Genomic DNA, 27,417 nt, shown 5'->3' with positions numbered 1-27,417 from the left:
GCTGGCATGAAAGCCATCGTATTTTAGGGACAGGATGGCATAGGAAGAACACTGGGCTGCTGCCACAGGGGTCAGCTCAACCTGAAATGGCAAGCAACAGGAACACCCCTCCTGCTGCATCTCCCCACCTCTAACAAAGCCACTCCGCACCGAGGGTCAAGTGTACGTTTTTATTTTTTTTTAATGGAACATAAAATCCTTTAGAAAAAAAAAACAAAAAAACAAAGAACATTCATCTGGATGAGAACACCCATAGAAAAAAACACCAATCTCGTGTTCTTTTTTTTTTTTTTTTTTTTTTTTTTTTTTTAATTTGGCATTTGTTATTTGCATTTATATTAAAGCAAAGTGCATCTTTTCTTATTCTTCTCGTTTATACACATTGCACAATACATAAATAATGATGCTTATAAAACGTCTTTGTATTTACAAGTAATAATATATCTATATATAACATAAAATACATTTTTTTTTCTTTAATAAATCTCAGGTTTTTTTTTCAAGGAGTCCTTTTTTTGTGTGTGTGTTTTCTTTCCAAAGCACTACGATGCCAAAGTTCCGATGAGAATGCTCTCTTGTTCATTTAAACCTTTGTATTTAGAAAAATAGCTTATGTTAAGGTCTAAACATGCTCATTGAGCTAAGAACAGTGTAAAAGTATCATACGTGTGTATGAATTCAAGAAGAAATGAAAGCACAACGGCGTCTCCAGATACGATGGTGCTGGGGCAACCTGATCCAACAGGTTCCGACAGACCAACTATCCTCAACACTTTTTTATTCCCCATTTTTTTGTTTTGTTTTTGTTTTGTTTTGCTGCTTGTTTCTTTTTTTTGTTTGTTTGTTTGTCTGTTTGTTTCTTCTCCTAGGCTTACGTCACATCTCAGCTCCAGCCGCAAAGCACGGGCCACGCACAGTTTCTTCATCGCCATTTTCTCCCCTTGTATCAATCCACGATGACAGGAAAAACGCTGCGGAAAGATGGGCGGACGGGAAGGATGGGCGGGAGGTGAACCCAACAACAGCAACGGCCCAATGGCAAAATCCAATGGCAAAAACCACACGGGTGGAGTAAGACCTGGTGGGAAGTTTGTGCACCATTGGTGGGGCTACGTTGGGTTAGCACTGCTGGGCAGGGGTACTGGTCGGGTGCCACCAGGGACTAGGAGGCGTGACAAATAGAAGGATCCCCTCACGCTACCCAAGAGCAAGTGGCTCCCGACCCATCCATCACATAGAACAATCCTTTGGGAAGTGGGAAATGATGATCATATGCGATCTCTCCCTGCCCCACGCGCCCTCCTCTCGAGTTATTGGTCGTTCGCACGTTCAAAAAATAGATCTATTTATCAAAATACCCAGGCGAAAATCTTTCCATAAGCTATTTCTCAAAATAGGGGGGAAAAAAAAAACCCAAAAAAAAAAACAACAAACAAAACGAAACAAAAACAAAAAGGTTGCATGAAAAGCAAGCACTCAGAAGGAAGTAATAGCAGCAAAGTAGTATAAATGTCGTGAGTCCGCTCCGTCTCGTGTCATCGGTTATTAAAAATAACCTCTAACCAGCACGGGCAGCTGCTGATGAACTGTCTGGTGTAGCACTGGCCCCAGCCCTTCACAAAGCTGATCTGCACGGTAAATCCAGTCCACGGCTGCTGCATGAACTCGTGGTCGTTCGGCCTCTGCAGGCTGTACGCCTTCTCGTAATCGAAAGCCTTGATGGAAAAACCCGGGAACACTTTGTGCACCAGCAACGTCCTGGAGTCGGGGTTGTCCAGTGTGGCCGACTTGATGAAGATGGGGTAGCTGCTGCGGTTGTAGACCCACACGCCGTCCACCTCCTTGGTGAGCTGGATGCCGTACCCGATCTTGCTGCGCACCTTCTGCACCAGCTGGCTTCTGTTGTCCGAGTTGAGCTGCCCGAGGCAGAAGCCATTCCCCTGAGGTAGATCATAGAAGATATCCAGGGAGGGCTCTTGGACAGAATACAGCCGACCCACGCGTGTCTTCTCTTCCCAGTATGCCACCACGCACCAGTGTGAGTTATCCCCTGACTCCTGTAGAACTTGGGAATCTACAGGGAGACAAAAAGATGGAGAAATTGAGGACTGTGGAGGCGTTCTGATCCAAAAGAGATGCGATGTCATGAGCTCCATCTTTTCACAATGCTCTCCACACACACCCTGACAACCTCAGCACCCTGGAGTTGCCCATGACCAGGATGGATGGGGCCCTGGATAAGCTGGTCTGGTGGGAAATGGTGCTACTCAAGGCAAGGGGTTGGAATTTGGGGGTCTCTAAGACCCCTTCCAACCCAACCCAATCAATCCATAATCTCCGATGTCCCTTCCAACCCAACACTTCTCCGGTTCTGTGATCTTCAAGGACCCTTCCAACCCAACCACTCTCTAGTTCTGTGACCTTCGAGGTCCCCACTCTGTGGCTCCACCATTCTGTGGTCATTTTATGATCACTGAGCGTACCAAGGGTGCAACCTAACACCCTACAGCCCATCTCCATGAACAAATCACCACCCATTGTGCAGAACCAGCGTGATAAAACTAGACGCAGTTCCAAAAGCTGCACACGGGACACCACCCTTGGGTTCAGCTGCCCCACTGTGGGGCTTTCATAGAGCCAGGTGAGGGAAGCCCAGGCCAAGTGGAAGGCAGTGGGGTGGAGGCCGGAAGCTGCAAGCTGTTAAGAAAAACAGCCACAAAAGCCACAAAAGCCACCCAAAACTTGGTCCCCTTTGCCCTTGTCTTCACTCCATCCTCTGGAGTGGGGTTACAGTACCACGGGAGGGGGCCAGGGGTGCTGAGCAGCACCAAACCCCTTTCCTTGATGCAGCATCCGCACACGGTGCTGCTCTGTAATCCCTCCCAGTCCTTGCAGGCATGTTGGGACCTGGGAACCATTCATCTCTATAATTGCACTTTAAAAACAAAAAACCCAAAATGCAACCATGCTGCAGGAATGCATGGGGGTGACCCAGCAGCACCCTCTTCCCCCACAGCCCACCCCAAGACTTAATGTCACTATTCTCAGTATTTTCTGTGTCTTTCACCTACGACTTCTTGCTGCTCTTCCGGCACAGCCTTCTTTTTAATCAAAAACAAGAAGAAAAAAAGACAACAACAAAACGCAGCTCCAGCGCCGCAGCCGTGCAACGCTCATTTCCTCATCTCAGTGCCAGCAAGGAACAGAGTTCTGCAGTCACTGGCAGTCATGGGGGCTCATGGCCCAAAAAGGAAGGTGTGCCGGGGGGGTCAGCAGTGAGAAATACCCCCAGCAGTGCATTTTTCCACACCCTCCCCCCTAAAAACAGAATGGTGCAGGGTGATGTAAATGCTGCTGTGCCCCCCCACCCTCCCTTGCCGCACCCTTCCCAGGGGTTTGTTTTCAATTTTTTTTTTCATTTTTTTCATTTTGTATTTGATATTTCAAGATGTTTTAACTGGCTGTTTGCTTAAAGAGCTGGGAAAGCAAAGCTAGGTTGTAAAAATAAATAAATATAAAAATCCAACCCCCACCAACTCCCCCCCCCCCTGCCTTCACCTCCCATAGTAAGTGCAGCCACTGGTGCCTGCAGCTTGCACGCGTTCTGCTTTACAGCAGTGGAGGGAATTTTGCAGCAGGCGTTGGACCTGCTAAAATCCCTCTGTTTATTTTCTTTAACATAAAAGCATCCCTTTCAGGAGGCGGGGGGGGGGGGGGGGGGAGAGGGGCAGAAAGGCCTTTTTCACCCCGTGTTTGTGCTTACGTTTGAGAAGACCCCTTAACGAGTGGCTCAGCCCGACGTACAAAGAGGTATTTAATTGCATTTAAGAAAAAAAAAAGAAAAAAAAAAAGCAGAAGCCAACCGCCCTGGCGATGAATGAACAGAGCTCTGTGGAGGGCTGGAGCTCATGAATGAATCCCACTCGGGTTTTCAATGGCACGGGGTGAGCAGACCTCACGGACAAGGCTTAGGTAATGCGGGATTCTGGACAGTGCGGTGTAAATACGGCACAGCGCCTTCCGCCCACGGGCTCCACTCTTGGCTGGGTGTCTGCTCCAGCAGCCATGGGAATCACACAGGCCCAGGCCCTCTGCCAGCCCCACCGGTGCTGCTTTTCACCACCGCTGGGACCTCCCTGCTCCCCTCTTTTCTTGGCACCCGTGTTTCCCACTGAACGAATGAATGGGAAAAGCCAATGGCGTCAGCGGGGCGAGAGAGGAGGTCATAAGAAAGAAGGAAAAAATGATGCAGTGATGCTGCTTATGGACATTTGTTCCCCAAGCATAGCGAGGGGTAAGAATGGCCCCAGAGGTGGCCAAGAACTGTGGAGATGTGGGAATTGATGAGATGGTCAGTGGGGGTGGACTGGGGTTGGGGATCTTGGAGGTCTTTCCCAACCCTGAAAATGCTGTGAGTGGGCAGGGTGGTGATGGGCCAGCAGTTGGAACAGATGGCCTTGGAGGTCTTCTCCAAGCTTCACGTTTCTCTGATCACAGGGGTAGTGACCGGTTGATGGTTGGACTCGATGACCTTAGAGACCTTCTCCAACCTTAGTGCTCCTATGATGAGTGGGCAAGATGGGGAGAGTCAGTGGTTGGACTTGACCTTAAGAGATCTCTTCCAACCTTCATTCTTTGTGTGTGGGCATGGTGGGGATAGGTTCACAGTCGCACCTGATCTCTTCTCTAACCTCAGTCATTCTATGATTCAAATACCCCAAGACATTGCATTGAGTTCATCTCATGTTGCCATGCCACCTACCCACAAGAAGACCAATGCCATGGCTGGAACCAGACCCTTTCTCAGCAGTGAACCCTACTGCAAACTAACATAAAGACAAAAACCCTGGCGAATTTGTGGCGGAGGGAGGAAAAAGAAAATCTTTGAAACTTTTCAATACAAAACCCCAAATCATGGGAAATTAGTGGGGAAAAAAAAAAAAAGTAAAAATATACTGGAAAATCTGTGGCACAAAGAAGCCAAATCTTGGGAAATCTGTGGCCAGATCTCCTACAGACCACCACGGCTGCTGTACAGCCAGGACACCAAAGGCTGAGCAGCTCTTTAGGATTCCTGTACTGAGTTAAAACCACAGTTTTTACAAGGTCCTCGGAGCACACACATCCCTTCGAAGCTAAATGCCTAGAAGAGTCCCAGTGAGCTCCGGGCACTCCCACATCCCAACAAACAATGCTGCTGCTCAACGCTGGAAACATGCGTGCCCTTGTTTCGTTATTAAGTGCCCCTCCATCCTCTGCTATCGGTGGTTTATTATTATTTTCTATGGCTGCACGACAGCTGCCCGGGGGCCCCATCAGGACCAAGGCCATTGTGCAAACTTACTGTAAAGAACAAATATAATAATGGAAAATGAGGGCAGGAGGAAGAAGAAGTTTCTTTTTCACCGTGGAAGAACTGAGACTCCTTAGCTCATCCCAGAAAAGGGAATTTAGGTGGAATTTAAAGCAACTTTTGCAGCCCAGAGGCAGAGAAGCCAAAGCCTCCATAGGTTTCCAGCTCTCAGCCCTGTCTCGGTGCCAAGTTCACAAACACCAGCGGGGGGAGGTGGGAAGGGGATCTTTTGTTTTGCTTTGTTTTGTTTTGACATAGCTAAAGGTTTTCCTGTAATCAAGCGACTTCTAATGAAAACAGCAAGCGGAGCGCATGCTGGGCTGTGGGCCCGCCCAGTTGCTCCCATCTGATCCAGTCAGGAGCTATCTGCATCCTCGTCACTGCTATCTGGAATTGGGAATACCACCGCTCCTGATTAGGCCTTTGAATGCCCCTAATTGGATCTTTTCCCAGTGATGTTACGACTACGCGTTAATTACATTACCTGACTGCAGAAGTGTTTGAACTGATCGACGTGGCTGAAGAGCTGTGCCCCCAAGGGTCTTCCCATGCTCTTCCTGCCACCCACACCCCCCTCCTCTCCCATATTCCTCTGGGATGCCTGGGCTGGGATTTCCCACCAAACACCAGCCCTGACACGGGAACAAAAGGTTGCCCATTTTGGGGTACCCTCACCCAACCAACTCACAGTGGTGGCCCCATACTCATGACCATAACCCAATGGGAAATGGAAGGTGGTGGCCCCAGACCCATGACCATAACCCAATAGGAAATGGAAGGTGGTGGCCCCAGACCCATGACCATAACCCAATAGGAAATGGAAGGTGGTGGCCCCAGACCCATGACCATAACCCAATGGGAAATGGAAGGTGGTGGCCCCATACTCATGACCATAACCCAATGGGAAATGGAAGGTGGTGGCCCCAGACCCATGACCATAACCCAATAGGAAATGGAAGGTGGTGGCCCCAGACCCATGACCATAACCCAATGGGAATTGGAAGGTGGTGGCCCAGACCCATGACCATAACCCAATGGGAAATGGAAGGTGGTGGCCCCAGACCCATGACCATAACCCAATGGGAAATGGAAGGTGGTGGCCCCAGACCCATGACCATAACCCAATGGGAAATGGAAGGTGGTGGCCCAGACCCATGACCATAACCCAATGGGAAATGGAAGGTGGTGGCCCCATACTCATGACCATAACCCAATGGGAAATGGAAGGTGGTGGCCCCAGACCCATGACCATAACCCAATGGGAAATGGAAGGTGGTGGCCCAGACCCATGACCATAACCCAATGGGAAATGGAAGGTGGTGGCCCCAGACCCATGACCATAACCCAATGGGAAATGGAAGGTGGTGGCCCCAGACCCATGACCATAACCCAATGGGAAATGGAAGGTGGTGGCCCCAGACCCATGACCATAACCCAATGGGAAATGGAAGGTGGTGGCCCCATACTCATGACCATAACCCAATGGGAAATGGAAGGTGGTGGCCCCATACTCATGACCATAACCCAATGGGAAATGGAAGGTGGTGGCCCCATACTCATGACCATAACCCAATGGGAAATGGAAGGTGGTGGCCCCAGACCCATGACCATAACCCAATGGGAAATGGAAGGTGGTGGCCCCAGACCCATGACCATAACCCAACAGGAATAGTTAGGTGGTGACCCCAGACCCACGACCAGTATCCCACTGGGAACAAACAACAGCAGCAGATGAATTAACACGTGCACATAGTGTTGAGACCAGATGAAGCAAATGCTTCCCCTCCTTTATGTCAGCACATGCGGAGGGCATCTGAGCTTAAAAAAAAGGGCTGGGCTGGTGTCAGCACAATGTGTCATCTGGCCAGGACTGAGGCTGAGATAGAGCTCAGCACACTGTGCCCAATAATCCCCTTTGCCTGACCTCAAATGGCACTGGTGAGCCAGGGGCTGGGCTGTCCCCCCATCTTCTGCTGCTCACCAAGGTGGAAAGGATGGAGATACCTAACTGAGAGGGTAGGGAGGGAGAAAGGATGAATTAGGCAGAGCCCTTCTTCAGGAACCCACCAAGAATTGAAACAAGGAGAACACTAAGCAAGCCCAAAGCTAGTCAGAGCTAAGGGAAACAGGCAATGTGCCTTTCCTCCTAGCCTCTCAGGTCACTCACAAGGTCCTTAAGTGGGGGAACAAACAAACAAAAAAAAAACCCCGAAGTCTAGAAAAGTCCTTCAAAGACAGATTTCCAGGTACGCCTTGTAAGAGTAAACAGAAATCAAAATTAAAGGGCACTACTGAAGAAAAGGCCTTTCCTGGAGCTTTCACTGCCCAGGGGAACGTTTACCCCAACCCTTTTTCTATCTCAGCTCCCTTGCTTTTGATGGCTGGCCTGGTTTCTGTAAGGCAGACTGCGAGTTCATCACATGTTTTCCACTCCACAGCGACAGCCCCCCAGGGATGCTCCCATCCAACGAACCATGTTGAGGCCCTAAAACACCACAACACTCAATCAGACCTGATGCTCTGGGAGACCTTAATCTGCAGATTACTGACACTGTAGACCCTGACATCCCTTTAGGAACCATTCCAGCCCATCGTGTCAGTGGCTGCTTAGGGAGCCCTTAATCTGCGGATAGACAGGCTAGACCTTACATTTGTGTCTCTGTCTAATTAGGCTATTCTTACAACCCAACCTATACAGCAGTGATGTCGGCTAAAGAGCCTTAAGATGGTTTCTTTAATTTATTAGAGAGTTGCACACCCAAATGCTTTAATGGTTCTATGATCCCAGCAAAGTAAGTCAACCATGTGTCAAAATCCATACCCACACAGGTTTTGTTCACAGAAGTGGGACAGAATTTGGGATTTCCCAATGTTTCCAACCAGGGTTTTGGTCTGGACTCACTTAGCAGTGTGCAATGCACTAATGGGAGCACTCTGTCCCGTATTCCATGGGAACTCCAGGCATCCCATGGGGACCCATGCATGAAATCCCATCACCTTCACCAGGGCAGCAAAACTCCTTCATGAAATCATGACAAAAACGGAGTGGGAAGAGGAAAGAGTGGGTCCCTGAGGACATCTCCTATGGCTTCCAGCCCAACGCAGGGGCGCTGTGGGCTACCCTTCTCCTGGGGTGCCCAGCTGGAACCTGTCCCCAAACACTGGGGCTTAATTCAAGCACAGACCGAAGAAACCAAACCCTGCAATGCACACTAATGGAACAGCAAAGAAAGAGCACAAGTGAAACTGCTGGGTTCACGGAGTCCACCAACCCAGAAATCTGATTCACAAACATCCTATTAGTCATTGCTACTGTCTAATTACGGTGATTAATCAATTACCATGGCTAAAAATTACCCGAGAAGAGAAGAACCCTTCTTTGTGCCCATTTTCTTTTCAAGCCACTGGGCTGAGCCTGCTGCAGCACAAGGGGAAAAAAATCCCCATGCACACCCCAGAAGCGCCCGTCTGCCGTCTGCAGCGGTTAGAGCGGAGCCAGCTGACTCCAGCTTCCTCTGCACCAGGCTCGGGGCCTCATCAGCCATGCAAATTATAGAGTAGTGCGCTGTCTGAAGGCCGAATTTCGACTCAGCTCAGAGAAAAGCCTTAGAGGAAGGGCGGGGATGGAGAAGGCAGCCAAATCCATTCATAATATTTACAGTAAATGGGCCTCTTTGCTGTTGTTTAGTATACAGTCAGCCTAATTATTTTTGAAGTTTTAATTTAAAGAACCTTCTTTATCTGCCTCTCCTGCTGCACCCCTCAAAGGTGTGGGAAACTTTGCTCCTTTCTCTCAAAGCAGCAGAATGGGAATCCCTCCTCTCCCTGTGCCACGTGCCAAGACCTGCCCGCATGGGGTGAGAAGGAGGAGGCCCCCCATGGGGACAGGGACTAGCCCCAGGGATAGGAAGGAATGACCAAGGGAATTCAAGCCAAAAGAATGAGATACACTGCATCCTAATGCAACGCTCTCCCAAGACCCCACTGGCACCACATGTGTCCTTCTGCATCCCGAGGGCTCCGGGATGCTCTGGCAGTGCATTCTGTACAAGCAGGTGTGATCTCATTTTAATGCCAATAAGGGAGATTTCAGCAAACCTCAGTGATTACAGAATCACAGAACCACTGAAGTTGGAGATCTCCAGGATCCTCCAGCCCAACCCTAAACCACCCCTACCACCATGCCAACTGACCGTGACCCTAAAAAGAACCATAGGATCATTAGGTTTGAAGAAGACCTCCAAGACCCCCCAGCCTAACCCCAACCTATCCCCACCATGCCCACTAATCATGTCCCCAGGTGCCCCATCCCCAAGTTCCTTAAACACCAACCACTGGGGGGTGGTACTGGCCCCAGACCCTGTTGGTGAGCCAACACCTCCCTGCCTGGATCCAGTGGGGCACACCCCTTCTGCACCTCAACCTTCAGAGAAAGGAGAAACCAGCACACAAAGAGCTCCTGGCTTCCAACTAGGCCAACCAGCCCCAAGCTTGCCAGAACTGCTGCCTTGGTGACAGCACCCTGCCCGTCATCTTTCCAGCACAGGCATAAATCACAGCCACCAAAGCCACGGTAGGTCGTGACCCTCCCCAGCACAGCTCCCAGCTCTCCCAGATTACAGAACTATTAAGGTTGAAAAAGACCAACTCAGATCACCCAGCACAACCCCAACCCATCACCACCAACCCAACCATGACCCACAATTTTGGGGAACTGGCTTCCAGTGTGGGGATATGGTGGCTGCCCATGTGTCATCCCCTCACTGACAACATGAAGCTCTGCAGGCTGCATGCTACAAGGGCTGTAGAAGCCCTCCTAAACCCGGAGCAGAGCGGGGCACTGTTTCCACACGGACACCCAATGCCCAGATATGTGCTGGGATCCGTTCCTGAGTATAGTCCACACAGATATACACACACACACAGCATCCCATTGCAACCACAGGGGAAAAAAAAAGATCCCCTCCCCACAGCACGCTGACCTGCAGCTCTCCCCAAAGTTATTTCAAGAGCAAAAACAGACGTTTCCCTTGGATAAAAAAAAAAGGGAAAAAAAAAAAAAGAATTAAGAAGCCCACCACCCACCCAGCGCCGCGTTCCTTCCTAGAGGGCAGGGAGAGGCTTTTGCAAAACATGGAAACACGGAACAAAAGTCCTTTTCACGCCGCCGTGCCCCCGCCGGCCCCGCTGCGTAACCATTATGAAAACGGTGGAGCGGGGCTGGCATTTGGAGCATTTACTGCATTCCTGCCAATAAATTCCATTCCCGGATCCGCTGCAGAGCGGCTCTCTCCCCCCTCATTCCTCCCGGCTGGCTTTACAGCTTCATCGCCGCCGCGGGGCCAGGGCCCTGCGAGGGGGAAAAGCACCCCGCGCCAGACTGGAGACAGCGCGCAGACGGAGCGAGTTAATCATTACTGCTGTCTGCCTCCGTAATCTAATCACGGCCGCTCCTAGGAGCACGTGGCACAGCCCTGGTGCTCAATGGAGCTGGGGCATAGGGATGGATGGACAGATGGATGGACTGGCACAGAACCGCCAGGTTGGCCAACCAAGAGACCGAGGGCCGATGAAGGGTTCTTGGCTGGAGCTGACAAGGCGAGAGCTGCCCGGCTGTGCAGCCCTCCCTGCGCCTCTCGCTTTGCTTGGGATTAATAATGCGGAGCAATTAGAGAGAATATTACGTTCGTTAAGTAATTAACCCTCTTGGCGCTGCGGTGGAGCTGGCACCCCTGGTTGGCATGGATGGGGCCAGCTGCTTGTCCCAAGCCATGAAGCACTGAGGGGTGAAAAACCCCTCAAAACTGCTTACTCATGGATGAAGACCCCCCCCCAAAATCGCTTGCTCATGGATGAAGACCCCCCCCAAAGCCTTCTTCCCCCAGATGAAGAACCCCAATAGCTGCTTGCCCCGTGCTGGAGGTGGATTTGCCCAGCTGCACAGTGGCACCGGGGCCACCTGTCCCCACATCCCATGCACTGTGCCATCCTCCCAGCCCTAAACCCTGCTCCTCCCACCCCAAAAGCCGCAGGTGACGGCGGTGACACCGCGACACATTTTCCACGCTGGCTCTTGTGGGGCTGTGACAAAGCACAGCGAACCCGCAGGGCTCTGGGCGTGAAGATTTATGGGTTTGTTCCTTCTCGTGAGCTCCAGCGTCTCGGCCCAGCTTCCAAAGAAAACGAATCCATCGCTTCAAACACAGTGATGTAACCTCAGCTCCCTCTCCTTTTCCAAATAAAACTACTGCTATCCGATTCCTGCTCACAGGATGGCTTTATGGGGTTATTCAGCCCCCTGCCCCACAAATTGAGAGTGCAGCAACCCCACAGGGCTCCACAGCCTACGGAGCTTCCCTATGCGGCAACCAGGACCTTCCCACCAGTGGCACATCCCAGGAATTTGTAGCATTCCGAAGGCAGCGCCATTGGTTTCATCAGCACGAGTCAACGCAGCGAGCGCCAACTCCCCTGTCTGTGAAAGCAGAAGGTGTTTGAACTTCCCTCACCTCCCCAGATTCACGTCACTCAGTCTTAAAAATGCGGACCTGGGAGATTTGGGATGGAGGGGATGGGATGGGATGGGAGGATATGCGGCAGCTCTGACCCACAGAGCCACGTGGCCACAAGGCACACTGCCGTGAGCCGGCGCTCATTGAATCAGCGCTGGCATTCCTACAAACAGAATCTATTCAGAAAGAAAATTACTATTCATCAGCTCCAGCTCCCTTATTACGTACATATCATATCCACGGATATGCTTGCAACAATGCTCCAATGGCCCAACAGCCGGAGACATTTTTGGGGGGGAGAAATCTACCTCCCCACCTGCTATGTGCAAAGAGGACGTCTTGGAAAATCATGAAGAGTTGTGCTCTGCCCTAAAAAGCCCATGAAAGTCGTAGAGTCACCGAATCATGAAAGTTGGAGAAGACCTTTGAGATCCCAAAGCCCAACCCCAAACCACCCCCATCAGTTCTCAAACACCTGCAGGGATGGAGGCTGTCAAGAAAAGGTTTGTGACGCATGCCGGATGTCCCACTCCATCTCCAAGGTGGTTATGGGTGCTCATGAGCTGGGACAGCGATGGGACATTGAAGATGGGAAAGCAGGAGAAAAGATTGAGGAGAAGATGCGGAAAAATGGACAGCAGGTTTCAGAAACTGGGAGAGGAGATGAAGGGGGAAAAGGGGCCAGAAATGAGGTGCTGACTCCCCCCAACCAGATGAGATGAGGGACACAAGGGAAGGAGCTCATCTCCACTCCCAGGTTCACCCCAACATCCTCCAACACCACGTACTCAACTTTGCTGACCCGGAGCCATGATGGATCCTAGGCAGTGAGAAAGGCACAGAAGGGCTGAGCCAGCTCTTACCAAGCTGCTCCCTCTCTATTTTTTTTTTTTTCTTTCTTACTTTTTGCAAGTTAAAACCAAGATAATGACACTGGGTGGGGACCAGTTTGGAGAGCTGAGCAGCCAAACCAAAATGCGCCTCCGAGCCAAGCGCTTCCCCGGCCTCACCGTTTGGGGAAGGAAGCTGAGAGCAGCCATGAAACGATTCCTCAGTGCACTGAAGTGGAGCACTCAAGCAGGGGTGACCCCGCTAGTAAAATATTTTTCAACAGAATGAAAATAAAACAAGAGCGCTCCGGCTGCAAGCTGCGCTCCGTAGGGTTGCGTCCCTCCTTCTCTGCTTCCCTCTCCTTTTCTCCTCCTCCTTGGCACTTTTTTCCCCTTCACTAATAGCGCTGTTTTCTTGCATTTTTTTTTTTTTTTTTTCCCCTTTCTTGGCTCTTTTCACCCAAAGCCTGATGTAATTTCCTGTCCTGTCCCAATGTTTCCTGTTCGTTAACAGGGTGAAAGTTATCATCACGCACTTCAACGGCAACCCAAAAACCAGTGAAAAAAAAAACAATAACCAAGAAGCAGTGGGAGAGAAGGGCAGACAGAGTGGTATTCCCAGTGCCACCCTATTCCTAAAGAGCAGCCAGCGGCCATTCGGGGAACAAACCAATGGGATTTGGACAAGAAGGCCGTACAAGCAAAGTGGATTTCTTTTTTTTTTTTTTTTGCATGGGGACGCTAAAACGGAGACCGTGCCTCAGCGGTTAATAATATCCCAGCGCTGAAAATAAACTGGGAAGGAAGCTCCTTTGTGACAGTGGGCGGGCAGCCAGGCTGCAGCGTGGGTCATTCAATCTGCTGGGGGTTGGCACCGCACAGGGCCTGGCTCCCAACATCTGCCCTGTGCCAAAGAGGGGGTCTGGGGACCTCAGCGCGTCCCCGCTGCCCTGTATTTGCCATGCACACCCAACCACCACGCTCGCAGTGCTGGCGTTGGGAGCTGTAGCCCCAGTGACCCACGGCGGGTCGGTGCGTGGGGTTAATGTCACTGTTCCCATAGTGTAACCGACACCTGCACGCAGATAGTGGGGATGGAATGGCTCCTGCCCCGTATGAGTGTTTGTGTCCTGTCTCGGTTTCAATGTCCCCAACGATCGGGTTTCCGCTGCTCATTGGGACATTTTATTTTGCAAGCAGAGTGGTTTGGGTTGCTTGCCAGTGCAGGCACACACCCCTCCCTGGCTCCACGCTTCCAAATCCACTTTTCTACCCTCTTTCCTCCCCCCAAAAGCTCCAGGCTACAGAAGAAAACTCAACAGCCCCAAAGCCACATAGAATCACAGAATCTGCTCAGGGATGATTCTGATTTAACAGAGGGATGTTAGAGTTAGGATAGGATGGTTAGGCTGTGGTTGGACTTGATGATCTTTAAGGTCTTTTTCCAACCTGAACAATTCCATGATTCTATGATTCTAATCATTAGGGTTTGAAAACAGCAATAGGACCATCAAGTCCAACTGTCAACCTGCCCCCACCATGCCCACTCATAGAATCACTGAGGTTGGAAAAGACCTCCGACAAGTCCAACCACTGAACCATCAGCACCACACTGGCACCACAGGGGGCTGAGAATCACCCCCAAAAACCCAATTCCCTTTGCTGCAGTGAGAGCAAACAAAGGGCTGCAACATGGCTCGCTGTGGGATTCCTCCTGCAACTTAGTATAGACCACCCCCAAGGCATCATGTAATTGGGAAGTGGGATGGGGTGATGCACTGCCATCCTTTGGGTTTTAACCCATCCTGGGAAAACATCTCAGGGAGCATCCTAATCACTAAGGCTGAAAAAGACCTCCAAGACCACCAAGTCCAACCACTGACCCATCCCAACCATGCCCATTCAGAGGATTACAGAATCATTAAGGTTGGAAAAGACTTCCAAGAAGTCCAACTCTCAACTCATCACCACCGTGCCCACTCGTACAGCCACAGAGTCATCAAGCCACTAAAGGTGGAAAAGGCCTCCAAGATCCCCAAGCCCAACTACTGACCCACCACTCTCATACCCACTGACAGCGCTCCTAAGCAGAACTACAAAATCATCAGAGTTGGAAAAGACCTCCAAGAACCATCAAGTCCAACTGTTGACCCAACCCCACCATGCCTACTGCCCACATCCCCAACACTCCCCTTCTCCAGAGCAGCCCAAAGCCACCACCCAATGGGTGCTGACCACCTTTGGGCTCCTACAGGCTGAGTGCCCCATAGAATCCCCCCCCCCCTCTCCCCAGAGCAGAGGAACAGTCGGTGCCAGGCCGGCAGTGCCGCGGTCAGCTGATGCTGAGCAGCCCGAGGCTCCTCGCCTGGCAGGCAGCCTGCAGCACGCCGGCTCCAGCGCTGTCATCCTGCATTAACCCCTGATAACCTCCGCCCTGCAGCACGGGGGCCACGCTCTGCTGGGAGGCTCAGGAGGAAAGGGTGCAGCAGCAGTTTTGTGCAGCGTTGGATGCAGCCAAAAAAAAAAAAAAAAAAGGAAATTTAAAAGGAGGATGTAAGCTCACAAATAAATCAAGAATAAGTGACTCCCCCCCCCCTTCCAAAAAAAAAAAAAAAAAAAAAATTCCAAGCAATTGTTTATCCTTGGGACAAATATACAACCCAAGCTGCACAGGAAGATGTCTCAATTCCAGATTATAATAGGATGCCCGTTTGTAAATAAAGGCATTTCACAGGAGGCCATAAAGCCTGTGTTGGGGGGAGGTGGAAGGGGGGACCGGAGCTATGTAGGACCGCTGGCGGATAGCTGCGGGTCTGGGCAAGGTGCTGGTCCCTGAGAGCAGATACCAGCGGGGATCAGAGGCATAGTGCAACATTCCAGGCCTGCCTGCCATCCCATAATGAAATGTCACTCAGTCGCATGCCGCCAAGACGGAGCAGATCTGAAGGAAGTGCTCCATCAGACCACGCAAGGTCTGCTCCCTGCCTCCAGCCTTCGCTGGTCGTTTCCCATCTCCTCCAACCCATGGGAATCCCACCCCTGCGCTGGGAGCTCCCTGCTGGGATTGGGGCTTCTAGGGGTGTTGTGCCCAACACATCCCCCAGAACCAGCCCCACGTGCTCTGTTTGGAAGCAGAGCACTCACCAAAACCCATCTGCTGGGAGCAAGCTCCAAACCCAGGAAGAGCTACCCTCTGCCTCCTGTTTGCAGGAATTATTTTTATCCCCAGTGGGATATTGTCCCTCTGTGTCAACATGACAGAGAGCTGGGAGCACCCAGAAAGGCTTTGGGTTGGAAGGGATCCTGAAGACCATCTAGAACAACCACCCAATGGGCAACGCAAAGACTACCCATAAAAATAAAGAGAAGAAAAAAAGAGAGGGAAGCCCCATACAAAGCAGCACAGTGGGGGACAAGGGCTGGAGAGTGGGAGAGCCAGGGCTGTGCCATGGATCAACACGAAGGGACATGGGTGCAGTGATGCTGCACAATGCCCAGTCATGCCACACGCACGTTCCACGGGTTCTCTCCTCTGGTTCTGACCTCTGGAACAAACCTCATCCCCACCCTTTTTTTTCTCTTTCTTTTCCCCCCCATTTACAACTGACGCCAATGAGGTCATGGAGGCATCATGTGGCTGTGTCCCCTCCCTTTGTCCCCACCCCTCGCACTCTGTCCCTTTCCACGCTGCTGCTGACAACATGAAAACACAACTCCACCTGGTAGGAGAGCAAACTGAGCTTTCCACCCATCCCTTTGTGGTTCAGGATGTGGCCACTCATCTGCTGCCTGTCACTGGTACCCAACGGCTATCGAATTTGGTATGCAACTGGCACCCAGTTGGTACCCAATGGTACCCAACTGACTCCTAACTTTGTGCCCAACTGATACCCACCTTGGTACCTAATGTGCTGCCCTAGTGGTACCCGAGTTGTCTACTCAACTGGTACCCAACTTAGTATTCAACCAGTACTCAACTTCTACTCAACTGGTACCCAACTGGTGCCCACTCCATTTGGTATCCAACCATTACCCAACTGCTCCCCAGCCGCATCCAACTTGGTCCTTGCACTCATAGTGCTGCAAAGCTGCATCTCTCCATCACATCCCTACTGGCCCAGCTTCCAAACCCCCAGAAATGGGTTTTCATCACTTTTATGAAAGCTCCTCATTGTAAGGCCGCCACAAGCTCTGGGATCTCCAAGAGCAGAGGAGGATGCATTTCTCCATAAGGAACCTGCAACCCACGTCTGCCCTAAAGAGCTCCGAGAATGCCCTGACTCATTAACGTCCCCTTCAAACACAATCTTCTGCTAATTTAAATATGCCAGGAAAAAGAAAAGGAAAAAGGAAAAGGAAAAAGAGAAAGAAAGAAAAAAAGAAAAAAAAGAAAAAAGGAGTAAGTTGGCTTTGGAGAATTGCTGCAAGCAGTGTTTATTTTCCTTTCTCGACTGGGTCCCTCCAGTTGGGAATTTTCAGTGCTACACTTCTGTGCGTGGAGCGGAGATGCCAGTAAATCAGAGCAAATGCAAAACAAATGCTCTTTCATGTGGAGGCACTCGGCTTTGTTTCATGGCCTGTGTAGGTAACCATGTCCCTCCGTGAGTGAACTCTCCTATCAGCTCCTCATTAAGCTCAATGGCTACAATTACATTTGCGGAGGGAAAAGAGTGAGCAATGATCATAAAAGGGTCTGTTTCCAGGCTTTTTTTTTTTTTGGTGGGGAAGAAGCCTTAGATTTAAAAAAATAATAATAAATCTAACCATGAGGAATATAAAAAAACAACTGCACTTGAAGGGGGGGGGGGGTTGGAAGGAGCCTTCCTTTGGGGTTTGCTCTGGACAACCCCAGAGCATCCCACTCCCCCCCCTCCAGCCCTGAGGAGCACGCCGGGTGATTTCCTGCAGCCCAGGCCCCCTCCCTCCTTCCCTCCAGCACAGCACAGAGCAGCCAGACGAGATGTTATCAATCGCCGGCCCTTGCAGAAAGCCCCCTGCTAAAAGCGAGTGCTTCCTCTGCTTATTTCATGTGGTATCCTGTGGAACTGAGCTCTCTCCTCCCCTCCGCAACGGGCACAGATCAGGAGGAAAAAGGAAAAAAATAAAATAAAATATCAACAACCAAAACAAAACTATTTAACAACATCCTTATTGTGTTGTTTTGCTTCTCGTCTCCTTTCTTTTTCCAGACTCTTTTTTCTTCCCTAAAGCCAGAAGCTCCAATTTAAAAAAAAAAAAAAGGAAAGCCCAAACGCTAAAAATGACAAGTTGCTCCATTCCTTCTCCCCCCCCGTTTGATTAATTCTCATTAGGGCCCTTGGACAAACAATATGCTCCCCTCTCAAATAACAGCCGGGGTATACATTACACCCAAAGAAAAACAAACAGGGCCGGCTTAAAGCCATCCGCACCAAAAGCCATTCCTGGAGAGAGGGACGGCACAGCCGACGTGTTTCTGGAATTCCATCTCAGGGCAACGTGGTGCATCAGTGCTCCACAAATCGTAAATCAGAGAGACATCCCGAGAAAGGAAGCCCCTTCCGACACTGCAGGTACATGGCGTCAGACGTTCAGCACAACTGCTCTAATCCCGGCAACGTCGGCGCGTAGAGTCCGACCACAGATGCGGGAGGGAAACGGGGTGCTGGGGGCTTTGCACATTGGGAAAAACCAAGGAGGGTTCATTCTAAAAAACGCAATGCGTGATGGCACTTGCAAGCCCGGAGGAGGTGGAAGATGGGGAAACAAGAGAAACTCAACGCACTCTGTAAAGATGCGTGAAGTATTGGGCGCCGGAGCCCCAGTGAGCAGAGCCCAAGGCAGTGACCAGGTGTGGTTCTTGTCCTGGAGACAGGACATCAGTGCCACCACTGCCAGGCAAAGGACACCACCCCCTTCTGCAAGGGACCACCACACTGCTTCGAAAACACCTGCACCCGACCAAAGCAACACCAACACCGTTCAGCTTTCCAACACACCTCGCTCCCAAATCAATGGGGCGTGAGGCTGGAATACAAAGCAAACATCAACTTCTGGGGACGGGCAGCTTTCCCCGGCACTTCAACACATCCTCTGCATGTGAAATTACACCAAATTCTCCTTCAAAGCACACTTTTCCCAACGAGACATACTCCCAAAACCCTTGGCCAAGGGACCCAACAGGACACGAGTGGAGACAACCGAGTAGGGTCAAGGAGAAACGTCTTACCTGAGAGCCCCCCAGGGGCTAGACAATTAGTTCCCCCTGTTTCAGTGGAGGAAGGCACAGAGTCTGGACAACCTGCTGTAACAGAGGGAAAGAAGAAGGAATCAGTGTACATGAATTACTTCGCAGGCTCCAAGCAAAGCTGCAAGCAGCGTGCACATTCCGAAGCGTTCAACAGGAAGCGATTACTAATTGGCTGCACAGACTCGGCAGTTCATCAAGAGGCATCCACCCTAACTCATCACCTCAATCAAGACTCTGCACAGCACTTAATCACTGGCCCCGTGCTGATTACAGAGCGGCAACAAATGACAGACCGGCGGCCACCTTTCCATCTGAGTCACCAGGGTAGGACATGGGGCTGTCTTTGTGATGGAGCTGCCAAAATCGTGGCTTTGAGCACCAAAGTAGTCACCAGCTGGGCTTGCCAAAGTGGGAACTGAAAGGGAGATGGCTCATTGGTCTGAACCTGTGCTGCACTACTTGGGTTTTGGACCTCTCCATCCCCAAGGATTTGGACCTCTCCATCCCCAGCCATTCAAGCATCTCCTCTCCTTACTCCAGGTGACAACAGCCAAAACCAGCCCCCTGATCCTACAGCTTTTTCATCACAGCCAAGGGGGACACAACCCCAAGGCAACACTATGCCTGAAAGGGGATGAAGGCAAGACAAATTAAATCCTCAGTTCTTAGAATCCTAGAATGGTTGGGCTGGAAGGGCTCTGTAAGATCATGGAATCACAAAATGTTGAGTTGGAAGGGCTCTGTAAGATCATGGAATCACAAAATATCGGGTTGGAAGGGCCATCACAGATCATCCAGTCCTTTGGTACGTTGCTGGAGGAATCTGGCCTCATCAGGGTGACATTCCTAATGACACCCCGTTGCTCACTGCTCTATCTCAACACAAGGGCCACCACCGAAGAGAGCCCAGCTCTCTTCCTACTGATAAGTCACTTCTCCAGACTTCATCCCTGAGATCTCAATGAAATTAAAAAACAAAACAAAACAAACAAACAAAAAAAAAGAACACACTGTGTGCATAACCTCCTTTTATCAGAGTGAAGTCGCAGCCCTCACAGGAATATACAGTTTAACAGGATACACTTAATCACGCTGAAAACAATAGAGGAGACAGGAAATGGACTTACTTGTGAAACACTGCACACTATACACTCTCTAAATGCCTTGAAGTGTTTGCTGTTCTTTAAAGAAGTTCGCTTCTTCCCTCTCCCACCCCCCCTTTTATTTAACCCTTTCCAACCCAGACAGAAGATTCCCTGAGCTGTGTCTCTGAGACGACTTCAGCTGCTTGGGTTACAGATGCGGTCCACACATAGGACCATCCCACAGGTCCCTGATGGGACAGACTCAGAGCCTTCCAAAGCACTACAAAACACACAAAGGAAAGACACAGCAGCCCTTCATCAATGCTTTGCAGCTCTCAGATCCCACTCTTGCAAGGTGCGAGCTCCTACCTAGAGGTTACCCAACCTCCAGCTCCCATCAGTACAGGGGGGCACTGCCAACATCCCAGCAGCTCCTGTCCCACATAAGGATGGGACAAAGCGCTGGCTTGGATTACCTGTGCTCATCTCACATCTAACACAGCTCTTGCTCTATGCAAAGCTGCAGAGAAGCAGAGAATGCCTTGGGTTACAAGTCATCATTTAGACCAACCCTGAGATGTGTGGACAGCAGCCGAAGTGTACTAACATCAAATCCACCCCAACAGCCCCAAGGCACAAGCGCCAGCCCTGCTCTCCTCAAGCCAATGACATGGCCCCTCAGAACTTCCAAGAATGTGACAATCCCACCATGTAGTGGAGACCTCCACCAGGAGCCGTATTGACCCGCATGGGGCATACAGAGCTCCATATTTCCATCACCGTTATCAAGGTATGGCTGGAATTCATGACCTTGGAGGTCTCTCCAGCCTCAATGACTCCGTGAGCGAGCAGCACGGGGTTGGGTCAAAGGCTGGACTTGACCTCAGAGGTCTTTCCAACCTCTGCGATTCTATGGATGGAGAAATGCTGGGAGCACGTTCCCACCTCCACAGGCAATGCTGCTCTTTCCAAAAAGCCCACTGGACATCCAATATCCAATTACCCAGTGACCAGTGAAGGCACTGCTCCAACCCAATGTCCTGCACGGCATCCAAACACACACACAGCTCAACAGCATCACGCTGTCCCACCGCCACTCGCTGACCCAACCCAAAAACCCCCACGTGAAGGTGGGAGCACAGGGAGGACCAACAGGGACAGGCAGATGCTGGGACACAAAATCGGACGGCTCGGTGCAAAGCCAAGCTGCAGAGGAAACCCCAACCACCTGCACCGACACACGGCGAGCTCCACGCGCCCCGTGGTCACAGTTCAACTGCCAAATGGGCTTTTCTTTCAAAAGGGAAAAAAAAAAAAAAGAGGGCTTTTCGGTGAGTAACCCAGTTGCTGCCGTGCTTCCGATTGGCAGCGTTAATCACTTCCTATTGGCCGATCTGCATCACTTTTCCTTTCGAAATGGCACATTCCTGCTCTGCGGCTTTGCTGTTTACACACATTTTGCTACCTTATGTCAACACTTGCTAATGAATAAATATGTCGCCGGGCTGCTGAGCGCGAGGCCCTGGTGGAGGCAGGCGGGACAGTTCAACCCCGCTAATGGACTGATCCCAGCATTAATCCTTCTGCCCGTCAGGCAGAGCAGTCTGCAGAGTTTAATCCCGTGGATGGGTAGAAACAAAGGTTACCAAGGAACGGGCCCAGATATCACACGCTTCTAGGGGGAGCATCCCCTCATCCCGGCGAAATCACACCGCTTTGTCCCAAAACCACGAATCCCAGAGGCCTCGGGGCACGGGATGCTGAGCTTCCCATCATCCCCTCTCCCATTAACCCACTCGCCTTCCCCTCGTGTTTTTTTTCACATCCCATGCTCAGCAACCCAACAGCAGCACCACTCCTTCCCCCACAGTTTTGCGCTGCTCCAAGGCCCCGCAGAGTGTAAAACCCAGCGGAGCTATGGGGCAGGATGAGACCCCACCACAGGACCCAGGTCACGGTGACACTGGGGCTTCCTCCATTCATTTTCTGAGAAAACAATTGAAAATGAAAAGGCCAATTCCAATCAATCCCATGGGGCTCATCCCGACTCCTGCAGCCAGGCCCGAAAAGTGCGGAGCAGTGATTGCAGGGAAGTGCAGAGCAGTGATTGCAGGGAAACTGCTCTTCTGGCCAAAAGGAAAAAAAAGAAAAGAAAAGAAAAAAGGCAATAAACCCTACAAACTCCAGGCAAAACCATAACAAAAACCCAGCGCCGCCCTCCGAAAACACATCTTGGAATCAGGGGCATCACCACAGGGACACCGAGCAGCCACGCTCATCTTTAAGGACAGAGGGATGTGGGCACACGGGGACGCGCGTTTCCCCCAGGCTCCCCGCACTCCCAGCCCTCTCCTGCTCAGCCCCACGTGCTGCCAAGCAGGAGCTGACACAGAACTGCTGCTGCCCACCCCAGCTGGGCTTCCTCTGCCACCCCAACACGGCGCTGCAAAAACCCCATTTTCCAGACTCTCCCCAGCAACTCTTCCTCCTTTTCCCAAGCCCACAGCACAGCTCCATGCCCCCGCAGCCCCGCGCGCCTCCCCCAGCCCCATGTGTCACATCTCATTGCCAGCCACAGCCATCACCACCTATCCCAAATTCCTCCCGCCCCGCTGCTTGGGGGGGGCCAGCCAAGGTCCCACAGCAGCCCCAAAGCCATCGCGGTGACAAAGGCAGCGCTGCCTTCCCCACATTTCTAACCAGAAATGGCTCTTCTCCCTCCGTTTTAACCCGCTCATCCCCATCTCTCATCTGTTCTCCCCCATTTTACCTCATTTATCCCCACTTTTAATCAGCTTCCCCCCATTTTTAACTCACTTATCTCCATCTTTAACCTGCTTTCTCCCATTTTTAACCCGTTTACCTCCACGTTTAGCCTGTTTTCTCCCATTTTTTAACTCCCTCATTCCCAGTTTTAATCAATATTCCCCCATTTTAATCTGTTAGCTGTTTATCCACAGAATCACAGAATTGTAGGGGTTGGAAGGGACCTCCAGAGATCATCAAGTCCAACCCCCCTGCCAAAGCAGGTTCCCTACACCAGGTATCCCCATTTTTAATCCCGTTTCCCCCCCTTTTTAACTCACTTTCCCACATTTTCGATCACTTTTCTCCATTTTTAACCAATTACCCTCCCCCCCCCCTTTAATCCGTTTATTCATATTTTTAACTGGTTTTCCCCTATTTTAATCAGTTTTCCCTATTTTTAACCCGCTTCCCCCATTTTAACCCAATCATCCCCATTTCTAACAGTTTCCCCCATTTCAACACGTTTTCCTCCATTTTAACCCCTTTCCCCACATTCTAATCATTTTCCTCCCTTTTAACCCATTTCCCTCCACCTTTAACCCGCCTTTTTAATCAGCCACCTTTTAATTTTTCTCCGTTTTTAACCCCCATCTCCCTCCCCTTTTTTTACCCACTTCTCCCCATTTCTGACACGTTTATCCTCATTTCCAACCCGTTTTCCCCCCACTTCAACCCGTTTTGCCCACTTCCCTCCCCTTCCGCCCCCCCCCCCCCCTTCATCCCAGGGCACCCACGATCCGCACTCACCCGACGGCTTGAGGAAATCCATGGGATATCTGGAGTAGGGCGGAGGGGGCGACTCTGCAAGGAGGAAAAAAAAAAAAAAAGAAAAAAAAAAAAGCCGAGAGAATGAAAAGCCGTGCCATGAGAAAGAACAAACAGAGCGACAGGCGATAGGCGATAGGCGCTGCGATAGCGGCATTCCCGGCGCTGCGCCGGGCGGGACGGGACGGGGCGGCCGTCGGGTAAACAAAGCGGCGCTGGCGCCGGCGCTGCCGCGCGTCTGCGGGGGGCGCGGAGCCGGGGAGGGGGGGGCACGAAAAAAGGAGGAAAACAAGAGGAAAAAAAGGTGTATTGCAAAGAGTTCGGGGGCTGGGGGGGATCCCCCATTCCCACAACCCCACATGGGGGGGGGGGGGTTGGGATTTAGGTGGGTATTTTTTTGGTTGGCAGGTGGGGGGGGGGGGGGGGGGGGGATCAGTTGGCTGCGTTCCTGATCTCATTCAAACATCCCCATCTCCTTCCCCACATCCCCGTGACCCCGCTCCTATATCGCCAAGTTGTTTCGGCTTTCTATTCTGTGTGCGTGTGTGTGTGTGTGTGGGGGGGGGGGGGGGTTAGAATTGTTAGTATTTTCACATTGGTTGCATCTTTGCCTATAGTAGGGGGTTGGAAATAGATGATCTTAAAGGTCACTTCCAACTCGAACCACTCCATGATCCCCGAACCCATTCCCACCTCCCCAGGTTTTTAGGGGTTGAGAACTGTATTTTTAATCGGGTCTTCAGGGTGAATGAGTCATCTGCCATCCCCATCCCCCCACACCCCCACCTCCACAGCCGCAAGTTTGGGGGCTTAAGAATGATCGTTTCTCTTGGGTTTTTAGGGGGGGAAATGTTGGCTGCATTCCCAACACATTCCTACATCCCCACCTCCATCCATAATCCCATCCTCACATCCTCAAGTTTGTGGGGGATTGAGGATTATCATTCTTATGGGTTCTTTTTTTTTTTTTTTTTTAGGAGGAAAAAAAGTTGGCTGCATCCCCATTCCCACATTTCAAAGTTTTCTGGAGATGGGGATTTTTTTATATAATTATTATATTACCGTTACTATCACTATTCAGAGGGGACAAGTTGACTGCATCCCCCTTCCCACTGCCTTCCCACATCCCCACACCTCTAAGGGGCTAAGAATTATTATTGGTATCAAAGGGAAAAAAAAGTTGGTTGCATCTCTACCCTCCACATCCCCATCCGAACTTCCATCCCCACCTCCATCTGCAACCCCATTCCTATTCCCTACCCCATCCCTATAACCCATCCCCACCTCCATCTGCAACCCCATCCCCATCCTTGACTCCAGCATCCGTATCACTACCTCCATTCCCATTCCCAGACCTATATCCCTACCTCCAACCCAAACCCCAGCCCCAGGCCATAACCCACCCCCATCCCCGTATCACTGCCTCCAACCCTATCCCCAGGCCATAGCCCAGCTCCAGGCTTATAACTCATCCCTGACCCCAGCCCACTACCTCCAACCCCGCCCCCAGGCCATACCTCATCCCCACATCACTACCACCTTCATCCCCAGGCCTTACCCCAACCACAGTCCCAGCCCCATCACACCCCAGCCCCATCATTCCCATTATATCCCATTCCTAGGACATACCCAACCCCGAGGACACGTCCCAGCTCCAGCCCCATATCACTACCTCCCTCCATCCCCAACCCAGAGATATATGCCATTCCCATCAGCACCTCCAGTCCCACCCTTACTACTACCTCCACCCCCGTCTCCACCCCATCATACCCCATCCCCATATCACTACCACCTCCATCCCTGTCCCCAGGACGTACTCCATGTCCACCTGGACCTCCAGTCTCATCCCCATCGTTACCTCCATCCCCATCTCACTACCTCCATTCCCACCCCATTATGTCCCATCCCTAGAACATACTCCAGCCCCATATCACTTATATCACTATCTCCAGCCCCATCTCCATGTAACGCCATCCCTAGGACATACTCCACCCCCATCACTACTTCCATTCTCACCCCATTAAACCCTAAACTAGGACATATCCCATCCCTAGGACATACTTCAGCCCCATCCCAATTTAATGCCATCTCTAGGACATACTCCACCTTTAGGACGTACTTCAGCCCCATATCACTGTCCCCATCCCCATCACTACCTCCAGCCCCATCCCCATTTCACTACCTCCATTCCCACCCCATTAAACCCCATCCCGAGGACAAACACCCCATCCCCAGGACGTACTCCATCCCTAGGACATACCCCATCCCCAGCCCCATGCCATAATCTTCAGCCCCATCCCAATTTAACGCCATCCCTAGGACAGACTCCATCCCCATCACCACCTCCATCCCCATCCCCACATAACTGCCAACTCCATCCCTAGGAGAGTCTCCAGCCCCATCCCCGTGTAATGCCATCTCTAGGACACACTCCATCCCCATCCCCACATCGCTGCCACTTCCGTCCCCATTCTCACCCCATCCCCACATCACTACCACCCCCAATCCTCACCCCATCCCCATGTCACCCCCAGACCCCCCCCGCCCCGTACCGAGCTCGCAGAGGCGGCTGAGGTGGTGCGGGTTGCAGCAGACGAGCTCGGTGGACGCCGCGCCGTCGGCCTGGCAGCAGCCGCGGAGCCTCTTGAGGGGCGCGCCGTGCCGCAGCTCGGGCCAGCGGAACACCCGGCACAGCAGCGCGGGCAGCGCGTCCCGCTGCGCGCCCAGCCGCGCCTCTCCGCGCGCCGGCAGCAGCACGCACGGGGTGCGGGCCGCCCCGCGGGACTCGACGGCGCGCAGCAGCCCCTCCAGCTGCCGCTCCTTGCAGCGCTTCAGCACGGCGTGGGTCAGCGCCTTCAGCTCGCCCTCCGCCGCCCCCCGGCCGCCCCCGCGGGGGGGTTTGGCCGGGCAGCACCCCCGGCCCCCCCCCGCCGCATGAGTGCGGCCGAGGCTCGGCCGGCGGTCCGCCGTCGCCCGTCTCCTCCTCTCCGCCGCCGGGTGCGCGGCTCCGCCAGAGCCGTCGGACGAGGAGCGAGCGTTTGGTCCTGAACATGCGGGACGTGAGGAGGGGCCCCCGGCTACGGCACGGGCATGGCGTGCGCCGAGCATGAAGGGGCCGGCAGCCGGGGCGAGGCGGGGGGCAGCGGCGAGCGGGGGGGGGGCCCGGCCGGGCTGGGGCATGCGCCAGGCTCCGCGCTTTGACGGCGGGGGGGGGTGCGCAGCGTGAGGGGTACTCGCGCTGCGCGAGGTGAAAAGAAAAAAAAGCGGGGGGGAAAGCGCTCGGCGGGAGGGTGCTGCTCGCCTTTAAAAATACGAAAAGATAAAAATGGAAAAAAAAAAAAAAAGACAGAAATCAGCGCAGTTTTACAGCACTTTGCTTGGGGGTGGGCAGCGCAAGGGGTGACCGCGCTGCGAGGTGAAGTGGAGAAAAAGCGGGGAAGTAAGGGGAGAGTTCGGGGATGCCGCTCTCCTTTACTAAAAAATGGAGGGGGAAAAAGAGGGAAAAAAAATGGTAGAAAGCGGCGCAGTTTCACAGCGCTTTACTTGGGTGGGGGAGAGAGGAGTAAGCAGCACAAGGGTTGCCCGCGCTGCGCGAGGTGAAAAGGAAAAGAAAGTGGGGGGGGGGGGGGGGGGGGGGGGGGAAGAGAAAAACCCGAGGGTGCCGCTCTCCTTTAGAAAAAAGAAGGAGAGAAAAAGGAGAAAAAGGGAAAACGGGAGGAATAGGCGCGGTTTCAGAGCGCTGCTCCGCGGCGCATCGCGCTGGGGGGGGCGGCCCTGCGCGGCTGCGGAGAGAGCACAGAGCCCGGGGGAGTCCTGGGGCTGCCGGGGACCGCAG

The 27,417-nt window shown here is 52.0% G+C and overlaps 1 protein-coding gene across 1 annotated transcript; it reads right to left on the bottom strand.

Annotated features, from left to right (window-relative positions):
- Nucleotides 1–156: 156 nt before the first annotated feature.
- SMAD7 (SMAD family member 7) lies at nucleotides 157–26,741 on the bottom strand. Its single transcript, XM_048931631.1, is given in 5 exon segments — nucleotides 157–2,074; nucleotides 18,904–18,978; nucleotides 23,565–23,618; nucleotides 26,135–26,510; nucleotides 26,512–26,741. Coding segments are annotated over 5 exon segments (1,167 nt in total). The 5' UTR covers nucleotides 26,635–26,741; the 3' UTR covers nucleotides 157–1,535.
- Nucleotides 26,742–27,417: the final 676 nt, after the last annotated feature.

This window comes from Lagopus muta, chromosome Z (genome assembly GCF_023343835.1).
Source record: "Lagopus muta isolate bLagMut1 chromosome Z, bLagMut1 primary, whole genome shotgun sequence".
Classification (NCBI taxonomy): Eukaryota; Metazoa; Chordata; class Aves; order Galliformes; family Phasianidae; genus Lagopus; species Lagopus muta.
Note: the sequence above shows the minus strand (reverse complement) of the source record. Positions and strands in the feature narration are given on the sequence as shown.